At 38.9% G+C, this 24,585-nt stretch overlaps 1 protein-coding gene across 1 annotated transcript in view; it reads right to left on the bottom strand.

Moving 5' to 3' along the window:
- Positions 1–1,473: 1,473 nt before the first annotated feature.
- The window catches only part of LOC134792367 (opsin, ultraviolet-sensitive-like), a 38,823-nt gene continuing 15,711 nt past the window's right edge, over positions 1,474–24,585 (bottom strand). The window contains exons 2-3 of the mRNA XM_063763648.1: positions 3,903–4,033; positions 1,474–2,613 (exon numbers count right to left, since the gene is read on the bottom strand). Coding sequence (XP_063619718.1) covers positions 1,568–2,613; positions 3,903–4,033 — 1,177 coding nt within the window. The 3' untranslated portion in view covers positions 1,474–1,567. The remainder of the gene's footprint in view (positions 2,614–3,902; positions 4,034–24,585) is intronic.

Below are 24,585 nucleotides of genomic sequence, written 5' to 3'. Positions count from 1 at the left end.
AGCTCTTAGGTCCGTTAAATTTAACGTGGATAAATATGTTGAAAGTGATTTACCTAACTGTCTATACGTATTATGGAGATCGTTTTGTGTTCTACCTATTTTTCGGCTGCAGGTATCCAGGGTGTTTTTCTTACCCTTACCCAAATTTTTCAAGATGAATATAAAGGCCACAATGAGCAACTTTTACTGTGGTACCAACCCTAAAGACGCAAAAAATTTGTTATCTTATAGAAAACATCGACGTGTGTTCAGTCAAAAGGTTTGAAACCGTCAATTTATTTTCGTCATTTTTGATGTCGCTTAGTATGATATATTATATTCATCTCGCAAAATATGACTAAGGATTGAGAAAAAAAACGCCGTTTAGGTATTGTCAATAAAGAAAGGATTTTTTTATATTGTAATCCAGCACTGCCTATAGGTACCTACTTATAGTTTTTAATATGAATAAATACGATTTGAGGGTGAGCTCACTATTTCTACTTATTGATGTGACATTTGAATTGTGAGAGTGACAAAGGGTACCTAAAACCCTTTTGGATTTATCCAATACAAATAATACAATTTCTACGATCCACATCAGACTGTCAATATTAACTTATGTCACTTTATTTCAGGCAAAATCGCACCCATATTCTGCCACCGCATATTGCGTTTTACTTCATAGGAATTGTGTTTTCAAGGGACACAATATTTTATGATTACTTAAGATATAAAATATTATACAGTTCAAAGGTGCATTTCTCATTCAAAGTCTACCTATGAACATCCTATGAACATCTTAACAGTCATACAGTATTTATATCACATTGTTCAATTTTAACATACTACTTTCTAAAATTGTTAAAAATATCCGATATAATTTAAGGTAGCTTAAATAATAGTGATAATCATCATCTTTCGCTTGCCCGTATCCCATTCATTTGGGGTCGGCTCAGCATATCTTTTTCTTCCATGCCGCTCTTTCGCCCGTCATCGCATCATTCACTTGCGTTCGTTTCATATCATCTCTCACATAGTCCATCCACCTTTCCCTCGGTTTTCCTCTTCCGTTAATTCCCTCCACATTCATTCGTAATACCTTTCTCGTCACATGACTTTCATCCCTCCGCATCACATGCCCGTACTACGCTAGGCGATTCGCTCTTACTTAATAGTGATAATAGTGAATTTTATTATTAGGTACTACTATTTATCTGACATGGTCCAAGAAATATCAATAAAACGAGTCGGTACTCGGTACATAATCAACAGCAAATGAAATATGGTGTGTTAGTAGGCATTTACTAAGATCTACCTGCTTCAATTAGAGTGCTGCTAGATTTATCTCTATTTTCACTTATATTTGAGCTAAAAACTGTTCGTCATGATCTATATCTTCTAATGGATTAGAAACTTGCAAAGGACTAATGTAAGTGATCATTCTTACTACAGTCAGTGTCAACCCGTTACATTGTGTCTGATTTATGAACATCAAAATAATATATATACAGTGAAATATTGCCTATTTGCCTACCTTATTGGTTGTAGCTGAGGCATATGAGATTTAAAAATATAAATTTCTCAGTTACAAGACAATAGGATCTGTATTCATAGATACAACACTCTTCGAGGATCGGCGGTGGAAACTCTTCTTCTTTGCAAACTTGGGTTTGGCGTACCAAGATGGTGGGCTTACGACACTGTCTTCAAAACTCTTCATGCTAGCGCTTCTCTGAGAGCCTTCCCTCTCCGAAACCCTGGAGGAAATCGTCTTTACGGTGCTGGGCGGGGGTTTAGCACTTTCCTCTGTGTCATATGGAATATCCTTCATCTGGATCACTTCCACATCTGTGTCACTAAGATCTTTACTCGCCCGTTTCATTTTCGAAGCCTCTGTCTCTGTATATCCGATCGTTTTAGTATAAGTACTCATACGCCTAGATTTATCTCTGAATAGTAACTTCCTAAATTCCTTCCGGAACGTCGGGTGGGTGATTATGTAAATGAAAGGGTTTATACAAGCCGCGGTCTTGCAGAATAATGCCGGAATCATAGAAGCTATCGGCGTAATTAAATCCTTCTTACCGAAAATGCCCATGAGCGCTACGATCGCGTAGGGGGTCCAAGATACGAAGAACAATGCAATTACAACTATAACTAGAGCCGCTAGTTTGATTTCGGCTTTACGTTTGACTTGTTCTTTGACGTGCCTGGAGGAGAGTCGTTGTTCTTGGTTTTTGGTTTGAACGTTTCTATTGCAGACGACAACGCGGAGTATGTTGAGATAGCAGAATGTGATGGTTAAGAAGGGTGCGACCCAGGCGGCGCAGAAGAATGTGAAGATGAAGTAGCGGGGTGGGAGTTCGTCAGTGAGATAGTCAAAGCTGCAGCTGGTGAGGTAGCCTTCGGGGACGTAGCGGCCGTAGCCGATGTCTAGGGCCGGGATGGAGGCGAAGACACCGGCGTAGATCCAGGCGCCGACGGCGAGCAAGCGCGCGCGCACGGCGGTGAGCGCGCGTAGCGGCTCCAGCGGGCGCACCACGGCCCAGTAGCGGTCCAGCGCGATGGCGGCCAGCGTCGCGATCGACGTGGTGCCCGTCAGCCCGCCGACGAACCCGTAGATCACACATCCTGGGAACAATACCTCCAATAAAATATTTGTTTAAAATTTCAGTTGGGTGTAGAGTTACAGTAATTGTCATTGGTTAACAGACATATCTGATTTTAAGTGGGTGCTATCAATCTTAACTTGATTTGTCTTATATTTATTTATACTTGGTAATGTAAAATCAAGTAATATTATAAAAATTCTTCCACTGCTACTAGTCGTTTGTTTAACGCTTTACGTACATATTCATGAATATTTTACATGAAGCCAAAATGAAATGTTAACCTCATATCATACATTTAATTACATTTTGAGATATATGGGCTTATAAATGAAAACAAACAATAAGTACATTAAACATTATTTACATTTTTTCCTCGCGTCATGGAATTTCAAATTAAATGAAAAGCAACGTTTATGTCACTCGCGTAAAACAAACACTCGACTCTTTTTAGTGTCGCACCAACCGTAAGGAGCACGCTTTCAACATTACTCTTTTCATACTCATTTTACTTGCGTGTGCAATTCCATTTATTTAAGTATATACCATTCCTTTTATTTCCCAGTTTATTGTATTGCGAGACCTTTTACTGACACTTTAACATAATTTACTCTTATTTATCCTCGTAAGACCCAGGCCAATTTTTGCGTTTTTGAATTCGGAACTTTATTTTATTTCTATAAGAGTTAAACATTCTAATATAATTTGTAAGTGTAAAAGTAAAACTTACGTGGTTAAGGAATAGGCGCTTTTATACTTTACTACTTTACCTTGGTCGTCCACTGCAACGACAAGATTTATCGTCACGATATAGCAAGACACTCAAACGTACCTACAGTACCTACACAAACACATATGTTTCTTTTGTGAGAGAATGTCGATCGCTACTCCCTATTGCTTTAAATATCATATGTGAACTTACCGGTTTTCCCAAAGCCGGTCCCATATTGTACGAGTTGAATATGAAGACCGGCGTCTTAGTCAGCATGAAGAAGTCGCTCAGCGCCAGGTTGGCCACCACGTTCACATAGTACTTACATCTACACGTACGTTTCTTTAGCGAGAAAATGTCCATTGCTACTCCCTGTATGCTTTAAACATCATCTGTAAACTTACCAGTTTTCCCCAAAGCCGGTTCCATATTGTACGAGTTGAATATGAAGACCGGCGTCTTAGTCAGCATGAAGAAGTCGCTCAGCGCCAGGTTGGCCACCACGTTCACATAGTACTTACATCTACACGTACGTTTCTTTAGCGAGAAAATATCCTTCGCTACTCCCTGTATGCTTTAAACATCATCTGTAAACTTACCAGTTTTCCCCAAAGCCGGTCCCATATTGAACGAGTTGAATATGAAGACCGGCGTCTTAGCTAGCATGAAGAAGTCGCTCAGCGCCAGGTTGGCCACCAGGATGTTGCCTGGAGTGCGCAGAGTGCGGCATCTGAAACGTGGTTGTTGTTACTTAAGACCGAAGCAATATGTTTTATATGGCGCAGTCAAGTTTTTTGATGTTGTTAGGCCCTGTAAGCCAGGGGATATCAAAAACACATATCTTGTTAACATACACGGAAGGCGGATTTTTATTTAACAATTAGTTAAGGTTTTGATCTTGTTTTGATACGATCCTGACAATCGCTCACGCTGATTGGTGCGCTCGAAATGATATCAGAGGAGATGCCCCATAAAAGTGCGAGCGATCGTCAAGGTCGTGTCAAAACGAGATCAAAACCAAAACAATTATTGAAATATAACATTTTTCGTAAATAACCGATAAGAATATAGTCTTATATCTAAAGATGCTTGGTGTGATTAAATTTTACATACCTAGGTAATTAAAGATCCAATTTACCTATAAGATTTATAATACGTAATCAGGGCATCCTGGTGCACAAAAATAATTTGATTCACCCATTTAACTATTATAAATATATTACTAGGTATTTAAATAATATTTTCTGCGACTTTTACGATTTTGGCCCTTTTTAATTCGTTATTGCAAAGTAAAATTTTTGTATACCGTAAAACGGGGTGAGTAGGTTTTGCGGGGAGAGGTGGGTTATGAATGGGGAGAGAAGGTTTGAGAGGGGGGTGAGAAGGGATTTTGAGGCTACTGCTACAAAAATAATGTATTCCGATTTAAAATGGAGCTATAGTAATACGCATAATAAAAAAAAATCGATCCAACAACCTTCCAAAATCACCTTTGTATGAAAACCCCTCTCACCCCAAATACGAGGCACTACGAGGTGAAGTGGGTTTTCCTCTTTATCGTCAAAGTTATGAAATGGAACTACCCAAAATAAAATAAAAACTAAAATACAAACGTCCGGAACACTTATTATATACACCATTCAGTTTTCATATGTAAAAATAAAATGTTATCGAGGTTTAAATTTCAGTTTTGACCCTACTCACCCCATTTTACGGTAGTTTCTCATGATAAAATACATATCAGTATAAATCAAAAATATTGAAAATACATTGATAATTTTCTCCGCAAGTCAGGCATACGTAAAAAAGATTCCACTGCTTATTTCATCAGCTAAATATTTTTATCAAAAACATCTGCCGCATTCAATGTATTTTAAGTGGGTAGTTGGGTACCTACTTAACCCTAACCACTAAGTATAAGAACATGTTTGAGCCCAAAGATGATAGATAGTTCGATAAGCGCCTTATGCTAGTTATCCATTGTTATGCTGAAATAACAACCACTTTGCGGTATTACGTACCTTAATGTACGGTTAGGTATTTTGTTGGGGCGATAAATTCAATACCTACCTAACTGTGGGCTATATTTCTGGAAAGAGTTACAGTTTAATATTTTACTGTTTCGTTTGAAAAGTGGACTATTTGTTGTCGAAATGTATTGTTATCTACACAAAAAATACGACGTGATCGGAAAAGACCCGAAAAAAAGGAAGAATGAATTTAACTACTGATTACTGAATTTTTTACTGAATTGTAACACTTTAATCATAATATATATGTAGGTACATGACTTTACAATAAATAAATGAAATGAACTATGTTTTGATTCCGATTCTGTTAAAAACCTCTTTGGTACAATGACAACTCAATGCAACACGATGCTGCTTCGTGACGATGTGTTAACAATGTTATACGTGGAAAAATTACGATTAATACAAGCTTTTCCTCAAATAACCTTTCAAGACAATTTGATCAAAGGTTTCAATACGCAAGTATTTTATTTGAAATCGAAAATAACTTGACGTGACGCAACTATTGATTACAAGTTAATTTAACACAATAAAACGTTTACTGCCGTAACCGTAATTTATCATTGTAAAAGACGACGCGTTATTACATCGTTTACTATAGTAGATTGTTAACCAAGGGTTGAAAGGAACCCATTTCTGTCGAGGTAGTTTGGCGCTCGAACGCAGTGAGAGCGCCAATAGTCCGAGACGGAAATGGTGCCTTTCACCCGAGTTAAACACTCTACTTTTCATATCGAATGCGAGGAAACCAAACAAGACAAGGCAATTTCGCAAAATCAGTGATTGAAGTACCCAATAGACCTACGGCCATGATATTTTTCCTTAGGACTTACTTGCAATCGGAGACTTTACATGTGTGAAGATTAATAACCCCTAGCGAAAATCATTTAGATTGCAATATTTACGAAAACACACATTTTTTAACAAACTGCAGTAATTTTAAAATGATTTGTTCATTATAGTATGAAAATCAGCGGGATTGCCTCTTACTTTTTAATTTTATACTTTTTCGTTATAAAAGCCGCAACAGACTACCAGACCGCACCGCGACCTTGGTACGCCGCACCACGTAATAACATAATAAAAGTATTTTAAATATTAAATAACAATTAAATTAATAATAAAAGATTTTTTATCTTGTATTTTATTTATTTTCATGAATATAGTGCTAAATAACTTTAAAAACTAATTTAATATCGTACAAACGTTTAACTGTGGCTGCCTTTGCTCATTTACGCAAGTGTAAGGTTTAAAAAAATATTTTTGGTGTATTCCTTTTGGTTCCCGCCTTATGAAATCGAGTAAATAGAATTCAACGAAAGAAATCAAGAATAATTAGTTTTTAACAATTTACTTACATCATTTTTTATAAAAAAAAGGATCAACGTGGAATTAGTAAAATTAAACAATTACCAATTATTCCAGGCGAGGAAATAAAGACACTATTTTTCCATTTTGTTTCCACCCAGTTGTTCGTGGGACGGGGACGCAGAGGAGTACACCACTTTTCTGCGCTAGAGCATAAACGTATCACTTTCTGCGCACCTTTTAGAACAACAACGACCCACTTTCAGAGCATGAGATATGAAAAGTAAATACCTACCTATGATGAAAAAATATACCTTTGACAAATATCATCATCATCATCATCATCTCAGCCATAAGACGTCCACTGCTGAACATAGGCCTCCCCCTTGGACCTCCATACGTGCCGGTTGGAAGCGACCCGCATCCAGCGTCTTTCGGCGATCTTAACAAGATCGTGTGTTGACAAATATAGCAGAATGAAATTACCAAATATTTTCTTGGGGATTGGGATATTGGGTGAAATGAAAATGTTGACGACTTTCCAATAAATAACACCAATGTACCTATGATCGTTTAGATACGAGTAACTATATACCTAACAACACAGAATGCCTAAAATTTCTTGACTATTACTCTGCATATGCATGCTATGTATGTAATGTATGCTTTATTATTATGAGTACGGGCAATACCATAAGTGTATTGTAATAACAGGTATTTGTTATAGATATTTGGGGTCGCGGTTTCGAACACGGCTCCAATAATTTCGATGGACTAAAATACCAAATAATCTTTAGTACTCCAAACATGAATCTAGTATTAAACTGGATTGGGTATGAGTGGTGGGGATAACTGACAGAACGGGATAGTCTTACGTATCTTTCAGTAGGAGTAGCAGAGAAAGCGCTATTATTGTTTGTCCTTATCACAGTCTCACATATTTTTTGTTCCCCACAATTTTTTTAGTATGGATACACAACGGAGTGGGCAACAAATAAATTCGACCAATCACAGTGTCGCATTTATTTGCGTATGTTTTGTCCTTCACGGAGGCACGCGTATACCACTTCTATCCTATCCTACCTTCTATGGCTCCAAACAACACAGAACAGAAATTAGATGTAAGTAGATATTTACATACAACATGCAGAAATAATACTTATCGTAAAGGGTACCTACACTCCAAAACTTTCTCCGAAATTATAAATTTAATTTAAATTTTATAATTATTATAATGTGGTAGGTATGTTGATGCGGACCCCAGGCTCCCATGAGCCGTGGCAAAATGCCGGGATAATGCGAGGAAGAAGAATAGAAATGGTATGTTTATATATATATATGCCGATATAAATTAGACCATCTTTACTATCATGTCGTAAACCCAGGGCCGTCTTAAACTATGCTGAGGCCCATGAGCACATAAGAATTTGGGGCCCCTTTAGAAAGTAAAGAAAGCGAATTAAACTAACATTTTTCTACTATGACCTTCTATATATTATAGGTAATCAAATATAGGTACTGTTACTGTCTGTACTTCGGGCCCCCTGAGGATGGGGGGGCCCTGGGCGCGGGCCCCGTGTGCCCTTAAGGCAAAGACGGTACATGAGGTTGTAACTTGTAATATAGTTTTCATATATAAGGTGCTAACAAATTAGTCACGGATATTTTTACAGCTGATAGTACTCGGTTCTCGGAGTACATTTAAGTATGAAACATCATTGGTTTTGTTATGTTTTTTTGGAGAAAACTAGGAAACAAATTTGCTACGTTAAAACACCCTGTTAATAAGATAATTAAATGAGACCTGTTTAGACACTCTAGAACCCTATTAAACTTTTAAACATCTTGACAAGTACATAATAGGGGTGATTATTTTAAAAATTAATTATAATATTTTTTTTTGTTCGGTAAATGAAAACAAAAAAATGATATACATAGGTTCCTTAATTACAGTTAAAAGTTAATTGTTTTAATGTAATTAATGTATTATCTCTTAAAATATCCGTGAATAATTTGTTAGCACCTTATATACAAATTGTTGGAGCACAATAACCAAGTGGGGAGCAAAGTTACAACTTTGGGCCCTTCAAGCGGATATGATTCTTCTCAACCGAGGGAACGCTCAAACCTGTGTGCGACACCAGGGCGGATCCGTGGTGGATGTTTCTTTCGCCACCCCCGAAGTCGCGCGCAAGGTAATGGACTGGAAAGTAGAAGGGGATGTCGAAACACTGTCGGACCATCTGTACATCCGATTCAGAATTTCACCCACTTCTGGACAAGCAGTTCCTTGCGGAGAACCTAGTAAGTTTACACGATGGACCTGGAGCAAAATGGACAGAGAATTGGCCCTTGAAGCCGCCATTGTTCAGCGCTGGGCCAATACAGGTCTGAACAGAGAAGTCCGGGTTAGTGTAGATGAGCGAGCAGTTCACCTACGTGCGTCATTGAGAGAGGTTTGCGACGCGGCCATGCCCAGAGTACGGCGTCGACCAGCGAGACGGCAAGTCTACTGGTGGTCGCCGGAAATTAACGCCCTCCGGGTCACAAGCAACGTTGCCCGCAGACGATACGTCCGTTGTCGTCGACGTACAGACATAAGCCTGGAGCTAGAAAACCAACTTCATGGAGAGTATCGTGAAGCACGGAAGGCCCTACAAGTGGCAATCAGTCAGGCGAAGTCCAATGCGAGGGAGATACTTCTAACCGAACTGAGCCAGAATCCGTGGGGCCGCCCTTACAAAACAGCTCGAAAGAAGCTTCGGACTCAGACTGTCCCGGTTACGGAGACCCTCTCAAGCTTGGAGCTAGAAAGAGTAATGGCAGGGCTATTTCCAGATTCGACGGGTCATGTCCCACCGCGAATGGCTCCACCCCAGCCCATTGACGAAGGAGCGGAGACAGATTTCCTACCGATTAGAGATGGGGAAATGAACGCGGCCCTAAATAGACTTCGAGCCAAACGAACTGTACCAGGTCCAGACGGCATACCGGGGCGGATGCTGTTTGTGGTGTCTGAGTTTCTAGGTGATGTAATGCGGGAAATATTTGATGAATGCCTCCGCCTTGGACAGTTCCCGAGGCCATGGAAAGAGGGTCGAGTCTGTCTCATACCAAAAGACAGCGCTCCGGGCCAGCCTCCGAGTTTTAGACCTATTGTGCTGCTGGACGAGGTGGGTAAATTATTTGAGAAAATTCTCACTACTCGCCTAGTTCGTCACCTTGAAGACGTTGGACCCAATCTTTCGGAGGCTCAATACGGCTTCAGAGCGGGCCGATCCACAATCGATGCCCTTACCCAACTAAAAGCCCTAACAAAAAGTGCGGTTGACCAAGGAGAAGTGGTCCTAGCGGTATCCCTAGATATCAAAAACGCGTTCAACAGTATCCCGTTCGAGACGCTGATTGAGGCACTTCGATATCATAGAGTACCCTGCTACCTAGAAAAAGTGATTTGTGCGTACCTTCAAGACCGCCAAATTATCTGGGAAGGAGCAGACCGTAAACTAGGTCGAAGACTGGTTAAACGCGGCGTTCCACAGGGATCCGTTTTGGGACCAGTACTCTGGAACATTGGTTTTGACTGGCTTCTGAGAGGACCGGTCTTGCTGGGGATGGGAATGCTGTGCTATGCGGATGACACTCTCGTCACGTATAGAGGGCGAAATTATGAGGAAGCGGCACGCAGGGCGACCGTAGGGACCGAGATGGTGATTTACCGCATACGTCAACTCGGTCTCAGTGTCGCCCTGCATAAAACGGATGTCTTACTCTTTCATGGTCCACGCAGAGGGCCGCCCCGTGGTGCAAAAATTGAAAACGATGGCGAAACCATGCTGGTTAAGGCCCAAATGCGCTACCTTGGCCTGGTACTGGACGGACGGTGGAGCTTTGGGGCACATTTTACTGCTCTCGCACCGAGGCTGGTGGCTGCTGCTGCCGCGTTAGGGCGATTGCTGCCCAACATTGGAGGGCCGGACAACCGATGCCGGCAGTTGTATTCTGGGGTACTGCGCAGCATGGCCATGTATGGAGCCCCTTTGTGGGTTGACGCACTCACCACGCAGAATAAAGTCCTCTTAAGAAGACCTCAGAGGGCTATTGCGATGAGGGCAGTGCGGGCTTACCGCACAGTTTCGTGGGCGGCAGTGACGATATTAGCGGCGGATCCCCCATGGGAGCTTCAAGCACGAGTCCTAGCTGAAGTATATCGCTTCAAAACCCAACGGATGACGGATGGCGAAGTCCCTTGCTGGCAGGAGTTAGAGCGTGTACGTGCCCTGGCACAGGATCACATGCTTCTCCAATGGGACGAAGACCTAGGGGCATCGCCTTACGGCCGGGCAACAATAGAAGCCATTCGTCCTCACTTGGACCATTGGGTAAAGCGGCGCCACGGGGCTCTTACCTTCAGGTTAGTGCAGGTCCTCTCTGGCCATGGGTGCTTCGGAGCGTACCTGTACCGGATTGGACGAGAGGAGTCTCCAGCGTGTTACGAGTGCGGCGCACAAGTAGATTCAGTGCGCCACGTGCTTGAAGAATGCCCCGCCTGGGAACTCAGCCGAGCCGTATTACGCCAAGAAGTGGGAGCTGACCTGTCACTGCCAAGCGTTGTATGGGCGATGCTTGACAGCGAGAGGAGCTGGAGAGCTGTAGCCTCTTTCTGCGAGGACATAATTTCGCAGAAGGAGGCTTCGGAACGGGAGCGAGAAAACGATCCGGAAGCGCACCCGCTCCGTCGACGCAGGCCAGGAGGTCGGCGCAGACGTTATGCGCATCTGCTACCTCCGCCCTAGTAGACCCATGTGGGGATTGGGGAATCACCCACTATGGTAGTATCATTGAACGGGGGGGCACTAAACTACTTAATGCCCCATGGAGCCTGCAGCCCGGTTGCGGGCTGCCCGCTGGAGCGTCGCAGTTGAATGCTCACCGCGATCCTGCGCCGCTCCGTTATAGGCGGAGGTGGCACTCGTTGGGTTTTTAGACGGTAGTAGGTCCTCGCCCTTTAGTCCGTCATACCCGTCTTGCTCCCCTCGAGACGGGATGCGTAAAAGCATTTTCCCAGCGTAAAAAAAAAAAAAAAAAAAAGACCTTCGAAAAAAGAATCTGAACAATATCGGTCGTTGCGATATCGTAAATGTGTGTAACACAAATGTAATAAATTATTTTTATGTCTAATCAAATACCAACCAAATATGTGATAGCCTACTTATCACGTATAGGTATATATATTTGTTATTGAGAAGGTACTGAATTGACATAAGCATAGCTATTTTATTTGTACAGCTGCCTCTATAAACGTATAAGCAATAACTTCCATTCTTCCATTGTTATTAGTCATTACCATTACCATCCGATAAGTGGTCGCGTCTAAATATGTGGAAGTACAATTTATTCATAGTTTTAACGTTTCTGTGTGCAAGGGCTACAAGTAATGATATTTTTGACGAGGCAAGGCTTGTGCCAAAAATGTGTGATGAAGATGAAGACAATACAGAGGTAGATTTTTTGCCGGGTGTTTTTGATACAGTAATTAATGGTACCAAAAATGTGATAGAAAGCGTTCCATTGCCTGATTCAAATGCTACAGGTAGGTTTCATTTTCATTTATATTAATTTAAAATATAAATACATACCTAACATGAAAATGAGTAACTTTATTATGGAAATTTCTATATAAAGTGAATAGGTAGTACATACTCCTTTGTGCATAAAACTTAACGAGCCTCTGTTGTATTTTCTCTTTTTCTGACGAATGCAAATGTAAAAATGACAGATAACGACAAACTACTATCAACGGCTCGGCTGTTAAGGGGCCCACTGATTAACAGTCCGCCGGACGGTATCGGCCTGTCAGTTGTTCGGAACTGTCAAAATTTTGTACTAACTGACAGGCCGATACCGTCCGGCGGACTGTTAATCAGTGGGCCCCTTTAGATTTGGCAGACATTTATGAATAGAGTCATTCGATTATTTTGAGCACTTCGTTCAAGTAGCTTATTTGGCTTCTGACCGTCCTTAAGCATTACTCGTTTAAATATCTATAATACTTATCAACAAAAGTTTTATCAGACTGCGTCTCAGAAAAGTACGCCGATTTTAACAAAAGCAGTTGAAAGTACCTAATTTATTTAAGTAGTTCACTATTTTCTCTATCGGTGCTCTCAAAGATAAGGACGGAGCACATTTAAGCACATTTAAGCTAGGTAACTAACCATAGACTTGAAGTCCATTTAAACTGCCGTTTTAAAATAGGTTGTCAAAGAACCACACCTTAGATCTCATCTTTTGACGGCCAATGAATTTATTTTCAGTACCATTTCGTACCTTGTCACAGTGACAATAGTAAATAGGTATGATATGAGGTACCTAGGGAACTTTCATATTGATTGTCACTGTAACAAGGTACAAAATGATAATGAAACTAAATTCTTTGACGGTAACAAGATGAGGATATTAACAGTTTTTATTATAGCGATAAGATGTGGAAACGTATGATATATCGGAAACGGATTTTTGGCAGATGTATCGTTTGCTGAAGCATGTGCTTAAATGCATTGATTACCGAAAGCATAATATTTTATATTTTTTAAAATAAGCATCGTAAAGCAACAATTAGATAAGATTTGTTTGAAAACTTTACAATCTTTGAAAATAAAATACACGCTTTTAGATAAATGAAATTTTTGTTATGTAGGATATTACGCTACGCTAGTAAATATCTCTCTTATATTTATTTAAAAAGAAACTAAATAGAAAACTGTACTCATGAACGTTCCTTCAGGCACATATATTATTAGTATTACATTTAACATTACACATACTATATACTATATACTATATGTATTTTTTATTTTATTTATTATTTAACAGGACCTTTATACAATTGTACATATCGGCCCTATCAAGTCCACTTCTTAGGTATAGCTTCAAAAATTCCAATCAAAAATAATATCCATATCAAATTTATAACCTGTTATTACAATCAGAACCGCCTTAGGATTACATGACTCAAAATCATAACAAAATAAGATCATAACCGTAAAAAAAATCTTAAGACAGAATATAGGCCTTCAACAAAATTCTGTATAACTAAATACAGGGGCCAACCAAATTCATTAACGATTACATTTTACGCGCGCAAAGCATATTATGTGAGTCATTAAATTTAATAAGTAATCTTTTTATCTTTAGGTAAACATGATGACTTGGAAAGTACCAAGTGTGTTGGTGACGGGCTTCTGGACTTCATACAATGTGTGGTGGCATCGAAGATAGAAAGTTTTCGGCAAGATCTTAGCGAGGTCGCGTTCCCCAAAACACAGCCAGGGATCTTCAAGAGGCACAACATGAACTCCAAGATCGAGGGCAGCCTAGAAGAGTGGATTAAGGAGTTTATCAAGGACATGGATCCAGATACAAATTGTACATCTGATGAATAAACGATTTGTGTATACCTATATAAATTGATATTGAATTGAACTTACGCATTTTAATATATATGTAGGTGTAGTCAATAACATGTACGTCTGGTTGATTTTATTATTATTAAAGATGCGCAAAACGATTCACTGAGTTGAAGAGATTGATTCATATCTTTCGCTCGCGGTGATGGTACATTTACATCACTCATTTCGCTCATTTTGTTCAGTGGATCTGTAGGGTTTACCTTTGTTTTGCCGGCGATTTTTCTGCAGATTTTCGTTTCACAGAATTTTTTTCAAGTAATTTGAAATCATAAAATAATGTTTACACTAAATATTTACTTCAAATAATTTTAGTTCGGAATAGTTTTGTTTCACCAAAAAATTCAAAACATTAGTTTTGTTTCAAGAACAATTTGTTCATTTAATTTCATTTCACAAAATCATCGATCTGTGGAAAAGTTACTTCTTATAAATACGGTTCACCAAAATTTGAGATGCAGAATAATCATTTAGTCGAATTTTATTTATTGAGTCGTTAATTAAACGCAATCTGCTTCTCTGGAAGGAATTCGTTTTTTAGGGGTTGCCGTTCTAACCTAATCCGTTTTTCTGGCAACAGTTCGTTTTCTTGGGGGTCGCAGTTCTAACCTAACCTAACCCACTTTTCTGGCAACAGTTCGTTTTCTTAGGGGTCGCAGTTCTAACCTAACCTAACCCACTTTTATGGAAAAAATTCCATTTTTTGGGGGTCGCAGTTCTAACCTAACCTAACCCACTTTTCTGGCAACAGTTCGTTTCCTTGGGGGTCGCAGTTCTAACCTAACCTAACCCACTTTTCCAGCAACGGTGTGTTTTCATAGGGGTTGCAGCTCTAAACTAACCTTAACTCCTTTTTTAGCTATTTCAATGAATACTACGAGTATGTGAAAGGTAATTTAGTGAAATAATAATTGTTGAAATTAATATTCTGTGTGTCGCACAAATAATATTCATCATCATCATCATCTCAGCCATAAGACGTCCACTGCTGAACATAGGCCTCCCCCTTGGACCTCCATAGGTGCCGGTTGGAAGCGACCCGCATCCAGCGTTTTCCGGCGACCTTAACAAGATCGTCTGTCCATCTTGTGGGTGGACGTCCTACGCTGCGCTTGCTAGTCCGTGGTCTCCACTCGAGCACTTTTCGACCCCATCGGCCATCTTCTCTGCGTGCAATGTGGCCTGCCCATTGCCACTTCAGCTTGCTAATCCGGTGGGCTATGTCGGTAACTTTAGTTCGTCTACGGATCTCCTCATTTCTGATTCGATCACGTAGAGAAACTCCGAGCATAGCCCTCTCCATAGCTCGTTGAGGGACTTTGAGTTTTGAGATGAGGCCGATAGTGAAAGACCACGTTTCGGAGCCGTAAGTCATCACTGGTAACACACATTGATTAAAGACTTTCGTCTTGAGGCACTGAGGTATGTCGGACGAAAAGACATTACGTAGTTTTCCGAACGCTGCCCAACCGAGTTGGATTCGGCGGTTGACCTCTTTCTCGAAGTTGGACCTACCTAATTGGGCTACTTGTCCTAGGTAGATGTACGAGTCAACAACTTCGAGTACCGAGTTCCCAACAGAGACTGGGATGGGCACAACATTGGCATTTGACATAAGTTTCGTCTTGTCCATGTTCATTTTCAAGCCCACCCGTTGTGAAACTCTGTTGAGGTCATCGAGCATCACGCTGAGTTCCTCCATCGACTTTGCCATGACTACGATATCGTCGGCAAACCGAAGGTGAGTGATGTATTCGCCGTTGATGTTGATGCCAAGTCCTTCCCATTCCAGGAGCTTGAAGGCGTCTTCCATTACGGCAGTAAACAGTTTCGGAGAGATAACGTCTCCCTGCCTTACGCCTCTTCGCAATGGAATCGCCCTCGTGCTTTGCTCCTGTACTCGGACCGACATGGTGGCGTTACTATACAAACACTTCAACACTTCGATGTACCGATAGTCAATATGGCATCGCTGAAGAGACTCAAGCACCGCCCATGTTTCCACCGAATCGAAGGCTTTCTCATAGTCCACAAACGCTAAGCATAATGGCAAGTTATACTCTTCGGTCTTCTGTATAACTTGCCGCAGCGTATGGATGTGGTCTATGGTACTATAGCCTTTTCGGAAACCGGCTTGTTAATAATATTAAATGAATAATAATTCTACAGTCAGTATTTTATTTTATTTAAAAATCTTTAAATAAACAATTCTGAATTTTAATCAAGTTACAAAGTATGTTTCTTTTAAATGAATAATCGAAGAAACAGAATTAATTGTAAGAATAATATGCGATTCGATTATTCTATGAATAATTTTCTGTATAACAAAATTCATTAAAAATTTGGCGGTAAAATAAGGGTACACCAGGTAGACTATATTGTTCACGAGTGAGTAGAGAGAGATGTCAATCAAGCGGATGAGATAGATGAGTTACTGAGCGAGTTAAATTATCAGTCAGTTGAAGAGTGAGTGAGTTCAATCAAAAGATATAGTTCATTTAAATCACTCACTCGTGAACGACACATGTCTAGTTATTATTAATCTTTGAAGAAGATTTCAGTGCCATTGTAATTGTTGAATTAATTTTACCTATTATTTATACCTATGAACACAGTCATGGATATTTTCTATGTACCTATACGTATGTATATACTTCGTCTAGTACCCATAGTAGGTATAAGTACCTAGTTAAATTATTTTAAGTTGGCCGTTTAGGACTATGCGGTCAGCTTAATTTTTTTTAACTTATACAAGCTTTGCTTAGTTTGAAGCTAGGTCGATCTGTATAAGATTGTCCTCAAATATTTTATTGTTTTGTTTTGCATCACTCACAGCGCATATTAGAATCTTATTGAATTTAGCGCGAATATTTAAGTTTCATTCCAATGTCGCCCAGGCGTAATCATAAACTACCTTACAATACATTATTCATTTAAAATTTCAGCATTTTCATTGAAAGGGGTCTGCAATCGAAGTTGATTTCCTGGCAAAGTCACGGCGCTCTATTGTTAACATAAACCTTACTTATTCCGAGCTTTTTATTCAAAATGTTCTCCAGAAATTTCCTTTTGTTAACTTCCTTTATCGTAGCTTCATCTCAGTATTGATTTATGTCACATTGCCAGTAATGAGGTCTACTGATAAACAATTCTCGCTAAACGGAAGTTAATTTTCAGCAATAACGATGAGTATTTGATCATTGCCATTTAATTAATTTTGATTTGGGGATTTAAGATTATCCGTCATTTGTAGATAATTATACTTATGTTGGGGATTTCTGCTTAGGACGGATTATCTGATTTACTGTCTCCCATCTCCGCATCAACGTTATACATAGGTACTGTTTATCAGAAATTTAACAATATTCTCTCAATTCAGAATAACAAGATCATTTAGATCATATTATTATGTTCATGCTAAATGTTGTTTAGTTAAATTAATTAAGTTAATTAGGTGTCTCACGGTACTTATATCAATTAAGGCACCAAGTTTTTTTGTTACTTTTTGTGTTATTGACGAATATAATTTTCATTGTCTATACGTACTGATGATATTTCGCAGATCTCGATCACTAAGGTTAAATGCGATACTTTTTACTTACCTATAAATAAAGTCAAATAAAAAATCGTTCGAGAATGATTCGCAAAATGGACATCAGATGACTTAAGACACACTAAAACGGTTATCATTTCGCGCGGCCACCGGATACCCAAAGTCTTCGAGCAACACCGGCTTCCGACACATCGGAAGGGAGGGGCCCAAGCGATATCTCACTGTACAAATCTTTCTGCCATTTTTCGCGGGGGGAAAGGTGCACACAGTCACACTTCTCACACACTTACATACAAAATCCAATGTGTAATGACGACACAAATACATAGAAAATGACACACGTCAATGACAAATCTTGCAAACCTCGATCTCTTTTTGTGTACGGACGAGTGACAAGTGTCACAACACGCACACTAACACATTTTCGTTGAAGTATGTTATTGTATTCTGAGAGATGAGAAGTCGGATTTGTCGCTCGACCGATCCGCAATTTGTACTGAGCGAGCAAAATCGATAAATCCAACAATTACATGAGACTAAAATATAATAATTGTGTTTGAATGTAATTAAACGTATGATATGTAAAAAAAATATTACATGTGAAATGTAACACTTTCTTTTTGTAAATTTGATGTCCCCGACCTCTTTTTATTATAACAAAAAACCGAGCAAACAGGCATTTTTGTGCAGCAGTGTTCACGCGCGCGTCTGGACTCGATCTAGTGAAAAATCCAAGTGCAACTAGTTTTATTACCCGCGCTAGATTAGATTGACGCGCTAATCTTGTACCTCGGCAGAGGGGAAATAGTGCGAATGCCGCCTCCCTTCCGTGTTGCTCGAAGCCCAAAGTAGAATTTCAGCACTTTATAATTATAATCGTAATATATAATATTGATTTATTGTAGGTATTCAGAGGGTCGTTTGACAGAAATAAATTTAAACCATTTGTTTGTTTTTGATACATTCCGATTCTAAAGATGCTTACAATAACAAGAGCCATTACTTTGGCGTCGGATACCACTAGACATAAATTAATGTCGAGGGTCGCCATCTAAAGTTGGACCCTTTCCGACCCGATGGGTTTCCCAAGTCTTCTCTGTGAGGTGCGCAGACATATTGCAAATGATTACTTAGATACCGCAAAGCGCTACGGTGCCGTTTTCAAACATATAGTAAAAAAATGAGCTCTTTCATTTGATATGTAACACGATATAGTTTAAAAAACATTATTTTTAATTTTCTCATTTACCCCCCAAAAGTCACCTCCATGTTTAAAATTCATTTATTCACGTAAGATGTCCGTCTTTGGGTCACGAATTTACATATGTGTGCCAAATTTTATCTTAATTGGTCCAGTACTTTTGGAGAAAATGGGCTGTGACAGACGGACAGACAGACAGACAAACGCACGAGTGATCCTATAAGGTTTCGATTTTTTTCCTTTTGAGGTACTGAACCCTAAAAAATCGTAAACTGGTATATTTTAAAGATTAGGTATAAAAGGTGTTTTTGATACGGAAACTTTGTTTTAATACCTTCCTCAAATAAATAAAGATTACAGAGAAAAATCGATTTCATTAAAATGCAAATTCTGCGATACGAATGTATCAAACGAGATTAGCATTATTAACGAGACTGCATACTTATACTTGTATCTTTATTTGTGTTAAGTGGAAACTAAAAGCCCAAAGGTAAATACGTACTTAAACCTCCTTGCTTTATATTTTTGAAACAAATAAAAAAAAATTGGACAAAAGCTGAATTGCTGGTATAAGCTAGTTCATAAACAGGTATATAAATAAACCTTGCCTACTTCAAATCGTGGCGGTTACATCGACAGAGTTACTGACCAGTGCATTTAAAGGTTCTTTGGGTTCAAATTGTTATGTTCTAAATAGGTATTTTTTTTTTATCAAAGTCAATAATATTATAAAAGCGTTGGTAAGGTGTGACCAAGTTATCTGTTTGGCAAGAGTGTTGCTACACAAAATTTTTCGTCTATTTAAATGTGTCTATGGATTGAGTTACCTTGTTCGATTTTCTGTGCCAATGAGCACTATGGAATTATAATGGCAAAATATGGCAAAAAAAAAGAAATGCAACGTGGCACTACTACAGTTTATGATATGTTTAACCATACTCTGAGGGGTGAATATGTACCTAGGTCATACTGAACAACTTGTGCAAACGGTCGAAAGTATTAATGTATGACCCATTTCGTACCTTGTCACAGTGACAATAGTAGATATGAGGTTTCTAGGGACTTTCATATTGATTGTACACAAAGTTGACAAAGGTACAAAGACGGAAGATTTAATTTATGAATTAAATCTTCCGACTGTACTACACCGAAATTGCGAAAAAAAATCTGCTGTTCCATAGAAATCATTGACATATATTATGATTCGCCGAAATGTATGAGATAGCAGTTTTTTTTTGCGTTTTACAGGGTTGGCCTCATGGTCAAACTTGTTCAGTATAACCTACATTTGTTCACCCTCCAGAGTATGATAAGACATACCAAAAAAACTCAGAATATTTCAGTAAGATGGAGTCAAGGACTATTCATAATGCGAAATGATATTTACAACAGTATTGTGGATGTCTACATTTCCATAGTTTGATAGTAAATAATTAATGTGCAACTTCATCGAAATGCGTCAAAACATAAACGCACAAATCACTTAAGATTTGGTTAAATACATAGAACAAGAATAATACAGAAAAATTGCGCGATTTTACTTCTTTCTGTAAATTAAAGTGCATAAAACAAATGAAAAAGTCTTAAAAGTCCCGGGTACAATAATACAACTGCCATTTTAATTCGAATACTCAACCCCGAGGGAAATTTTATCTCGAATAGTGTGGCTTACCTACATAAAAAATCGGCAAGTGCGAGTCGAACTCGCCTTCCAAGGGTTCCTTACATTATGCAGTTTTTAATAATGTTTGTTTTGGAAATGAAACGTGAATAAAACGTCTTGAAAACCCGAAGGGGTCGGATAAAAAACCAGATGTAATAAACATTCCTGCTTGTCACGTTTATATTGATCTAGTGATTAATTTAAATTTGTATTTTGTCATTATTTGTATTTTCGTCTGTTTTGTAGTTCTCAGTGTCTTATTAGTAATACTGTGATGCTGCGTAACTAATTTAATTTAGTAAAAAATATAATAATATACTTTTAAATTCATATTATAAATAACCTAACTTAAGATGAGAAATAAATAAAGACAAAAATAATAATATGATTGGTTACCACAACATCAAATATTTTACCTTAAACCGTAAATATGTTTACCATGATTCTAAATCTAAATACTTATTTACATAATAAAACCGTTACTGCGAACAAGGGCTGCAGGCTGGCGGAAGGCTGTAAAAGCTAACACAGCTAGATTTGCTCTGATTTTAATAATCAAGCAGAAAAACAGCATTATGCAAGCGTTACTGCTTCGTTAATAATCCGCGCGCGATAGCAGAGCCTAGTAGGTAAATATAGAAGACAATCCCATAACAACACGGTCCATCGTGCCTCAACATTGTTGAATTGTAGACATCCAACAATGGCGATTCTCGCGGCATGGTATGAGATTGTTAGTTTACTTGCCTTTAGCGATAGTAGGTATTACTTGGAACATTGAATACTTATAAAACTGCCATGAGACTTGATCAGTATCTATTTACATTATTTAAAATTCACGTAATTTTAGTCAAAAGTCTGTCGACGTGTTTCGATCCGGTGTGAGGTCGAAGGAGCACTTGCACTGCTTCTCGCGTGCGAGATTTCTCACCTGCGGGTTACGTGGTTACTCACTCACGTGTGCTCACGTTTATAATAATTTTAATACTTGGAACCATTATTATCTTTATTTATGTGAACTCTTAGGCTAGATGATTTATAATATGAATATAAAAGTAAAATATAAAAAAACTTACAAAACAATAAAAAATACATATAAACACATTATTATAAAAAACCGTAGGGTGCCGCCGGCACCGGGGTTCGGCTGAACCATTATTATTATTTATTATACCTATTACATAACATGGCGACGGCGACTTGATATTGGATTTTATAGTTTTAGTTTTTAACAAAATAAAATACATTTCGTAAGTTTTGATTCAATCAAAAGTAGGTACGCCAGGTTGTATTTTTAAGGAGCCTGTAGTTTTAATAAAAGTAAGCGTAACAAAACGAAACTTACCTATATTTTTTCAGCGTTCGGAGCGTCTAATAGACTAGGTACCTATATAAAGATAGCAGATTTGGTTCCCGATAGCATGCCCGCTCGTTATCACAATGTTTTAGTTATTCAAACAAACAAAATGTTTTATAAATAAACCGTTTTGCCGCATAAATAAATCAACGCATAAATGTAATCACATAAATGTGCATATAATCGCATAAATAGTGTTTAGTTTTTAAGTTTATAAAATACATATGTATGTTAGTCTGTAAGTTATTTGTAATATGGGCCTTGTTGCCTGACTTACATTTTAAATAAATAAATAAAAATAAGCTAACTCGACTACATACCTGTATTGAATGAAAATGAAATGAATGAAAATATTTTATTTTCAGGCAACTATTGGCCCGTAGATAAATTTGAAATTGAAATTGAAATTGAAAATCTTTATTTCAGGTCTGTCGACCCATATTCTGTTAGTATACACGGTGCTTAAAATATGTTAGTTGAGTACATAAATTGTAAAATCAATAAATTAAATTAAAATTAAATTACATTAAAAATAATAAAACAATTAAAATCTAAATCAATTAAAATACATAAAAAATATAAAATAAAAACACAAATCATTCTACTTAACATATTGCCATACTGATTTGACTTGCCCAACCCAGTAATTTTGAATTGGACAGTCGAATCTGTCTGCAATCAATTTCAGAATGCTGTTGTGGCTATTTCTTACCCGATTCAAGATGGATGCAATTTTTTTGCGCCTGATTGCATAGAAGTCATCCGTTCGGGCCTCAGCAAACATGCCTGAAGCACTGCACCACCTAGGTAGCCCCAACAGCATTCTGAAGGCATTATTATACTGCACTCTTAGGGCATTATAAGCTCGTCTAGTATACTTGACCCACAGGCCGCTCGAGTAAAATGATTGGCTGTAGGCTTTAAATAGCGCAATTTTTACCTCTGTAGAGCACTTCGCGAACCTGCGGGCGAGCATATTACTCCTCACTGATAATGCCCTACGCTCTCTTTCTATGTCTTGGTCATCACAGAGATCCTCAGTAAGTATGTGACCAAGATACTTAAAACTTTGCACAACTTGCAGCACAACCCCTCCAAGAGTAACGGGAGGTACAAAATATGGCTTAATTTTACCTGCTTTAAAGACCATCACCTCACTCTTGGAGGAGTTATACCTCAAGCCGTGCGAGTGCGCATAGTCTTCGCACCTGCCTACTAACTGCCTCAGCGCCCCGATCGACGGGCTCAGCAGCACCATGTCATCGGCATAGCTCACATTGTTGACACATAAGTCTTCAATATGGCATCCTGCATGCATGCTGCTGAGACCGCCTATCAGGTCGTTCATATACCAATTAAATAGGGTTGGAGAAGTCAATCCCCCCTGCCTAACTCCACATTCAAGCCTGTATTCCTCAGACAGAGCCCCCGCCCACTTAACCTGATTTGCTTGGTTATTGTACCAATATTTTAAAATGCTGATACAATTTGCTTGTACACCTGCTTCCTCTAGCTTTTTCCATAAAATATTATAATTAACCCGGTCGAAAGCTTTTGAAAGATCGAGGAAGCAGGCATAAACAGGAGTTTTCCTAGCCGTGTAGTACCCGACAGTATGCTTCAAACACATAATGGCACTTTCAGTAGACAAACCTGCCCTGAAACCAAATTGGGCTTCATGCAGGTTTAGTTGCCTTTTAAGTATGGCGTTAAGCATACTGTCGAGAACCTTAGCTGTTGTGGTAGCCAGAGAAATTGGGCGGTAATTACTCTTGTCTGATAGATCACCATTTTTGTTTTTAACTATAGGGATGACTACGGTTTTCATTAGGGCCGATGGTAAGTATGAGTGTCCAACACACAAGTTTAGGAGCATGGCTAGCACCCTGGGCAAGTGAGCACCAGCATACCTAAAATGTTCTATACTCAGGCCATCGTGGCCCGGTGACTTTCCTCTCTGCATTTTACGTATGGCATTTTCAATGTCAGTACTTGAAAAGTATAAGTCACGTGAGCTTCCGATGACCCGCGTACCTGGCGCTACCGGTACTTCCGGCAACACATCATGCAAGAGGGATTTTACCGTGAAGTGTTCCCGGAATACTTCGGCAATTTCCTTTGGAACACACTTGTCACCGACACTCACAGGCAAGCTTGGTTTTACATTTAATTTTTTTGTCATTTTCCAGAACTCACAAAATTGTTTGTTATTGTGGGCCAAGGCCAGTTTATCCATTTTTAGCTGGTCCTGTCGGTCTTGGCACCACTTTAATTTCGATTTAAATTCTTTTCTACTGCTATTCATCATATCAAAAATCTTACCACTACGCGGTTTACCAGCATTTTTCCAAACTTTAAAATGTAACCTAGCTTCCCTGTGGGGTTCCGCCACAAACCTGTTCCACCCTGCAACGTACTTACCCTTATTTTCCCTCTTTTTAGCGTAGTGCGTATTTTTCGAGGCTTCGGTAAGGACAAGTACAATGCTATCATATAGTTTATCCAAAATACCACGGTGCTCACTGTTACTGCAATGTCCGTAACAACATTCGCGTAGTTCAGCTGGAAAGTCGAAAATACCTTGAAAATACCTTAAAACAGGTAACCGTAAACGTATTAAGTTAGGTATCTTAATATTCTAACATACCTACAAATATTTGTAAAATTACGAGGGCTGACGACTGTTTATGTCTACAATCAT

This window comes from Cydia splendana, chromosome 7 (assembly GCF_910591565.1).
Source record: "Cydia splendana chromosome 7, ilCydSple1.2, whole genome shotgun sequence".
Classification (NCBI taxonomy): Eukaryota; Metazoa; Arthropoda; class Insecta; order Lepidoptera; family Tortricidae; genus Cydia; species Cydia splendana.
The sequence above is the reverse complement of the archived record's forward strand: the minus strand, read 5'-3'. Positions and strand labels throughout refer to the sequence as shown.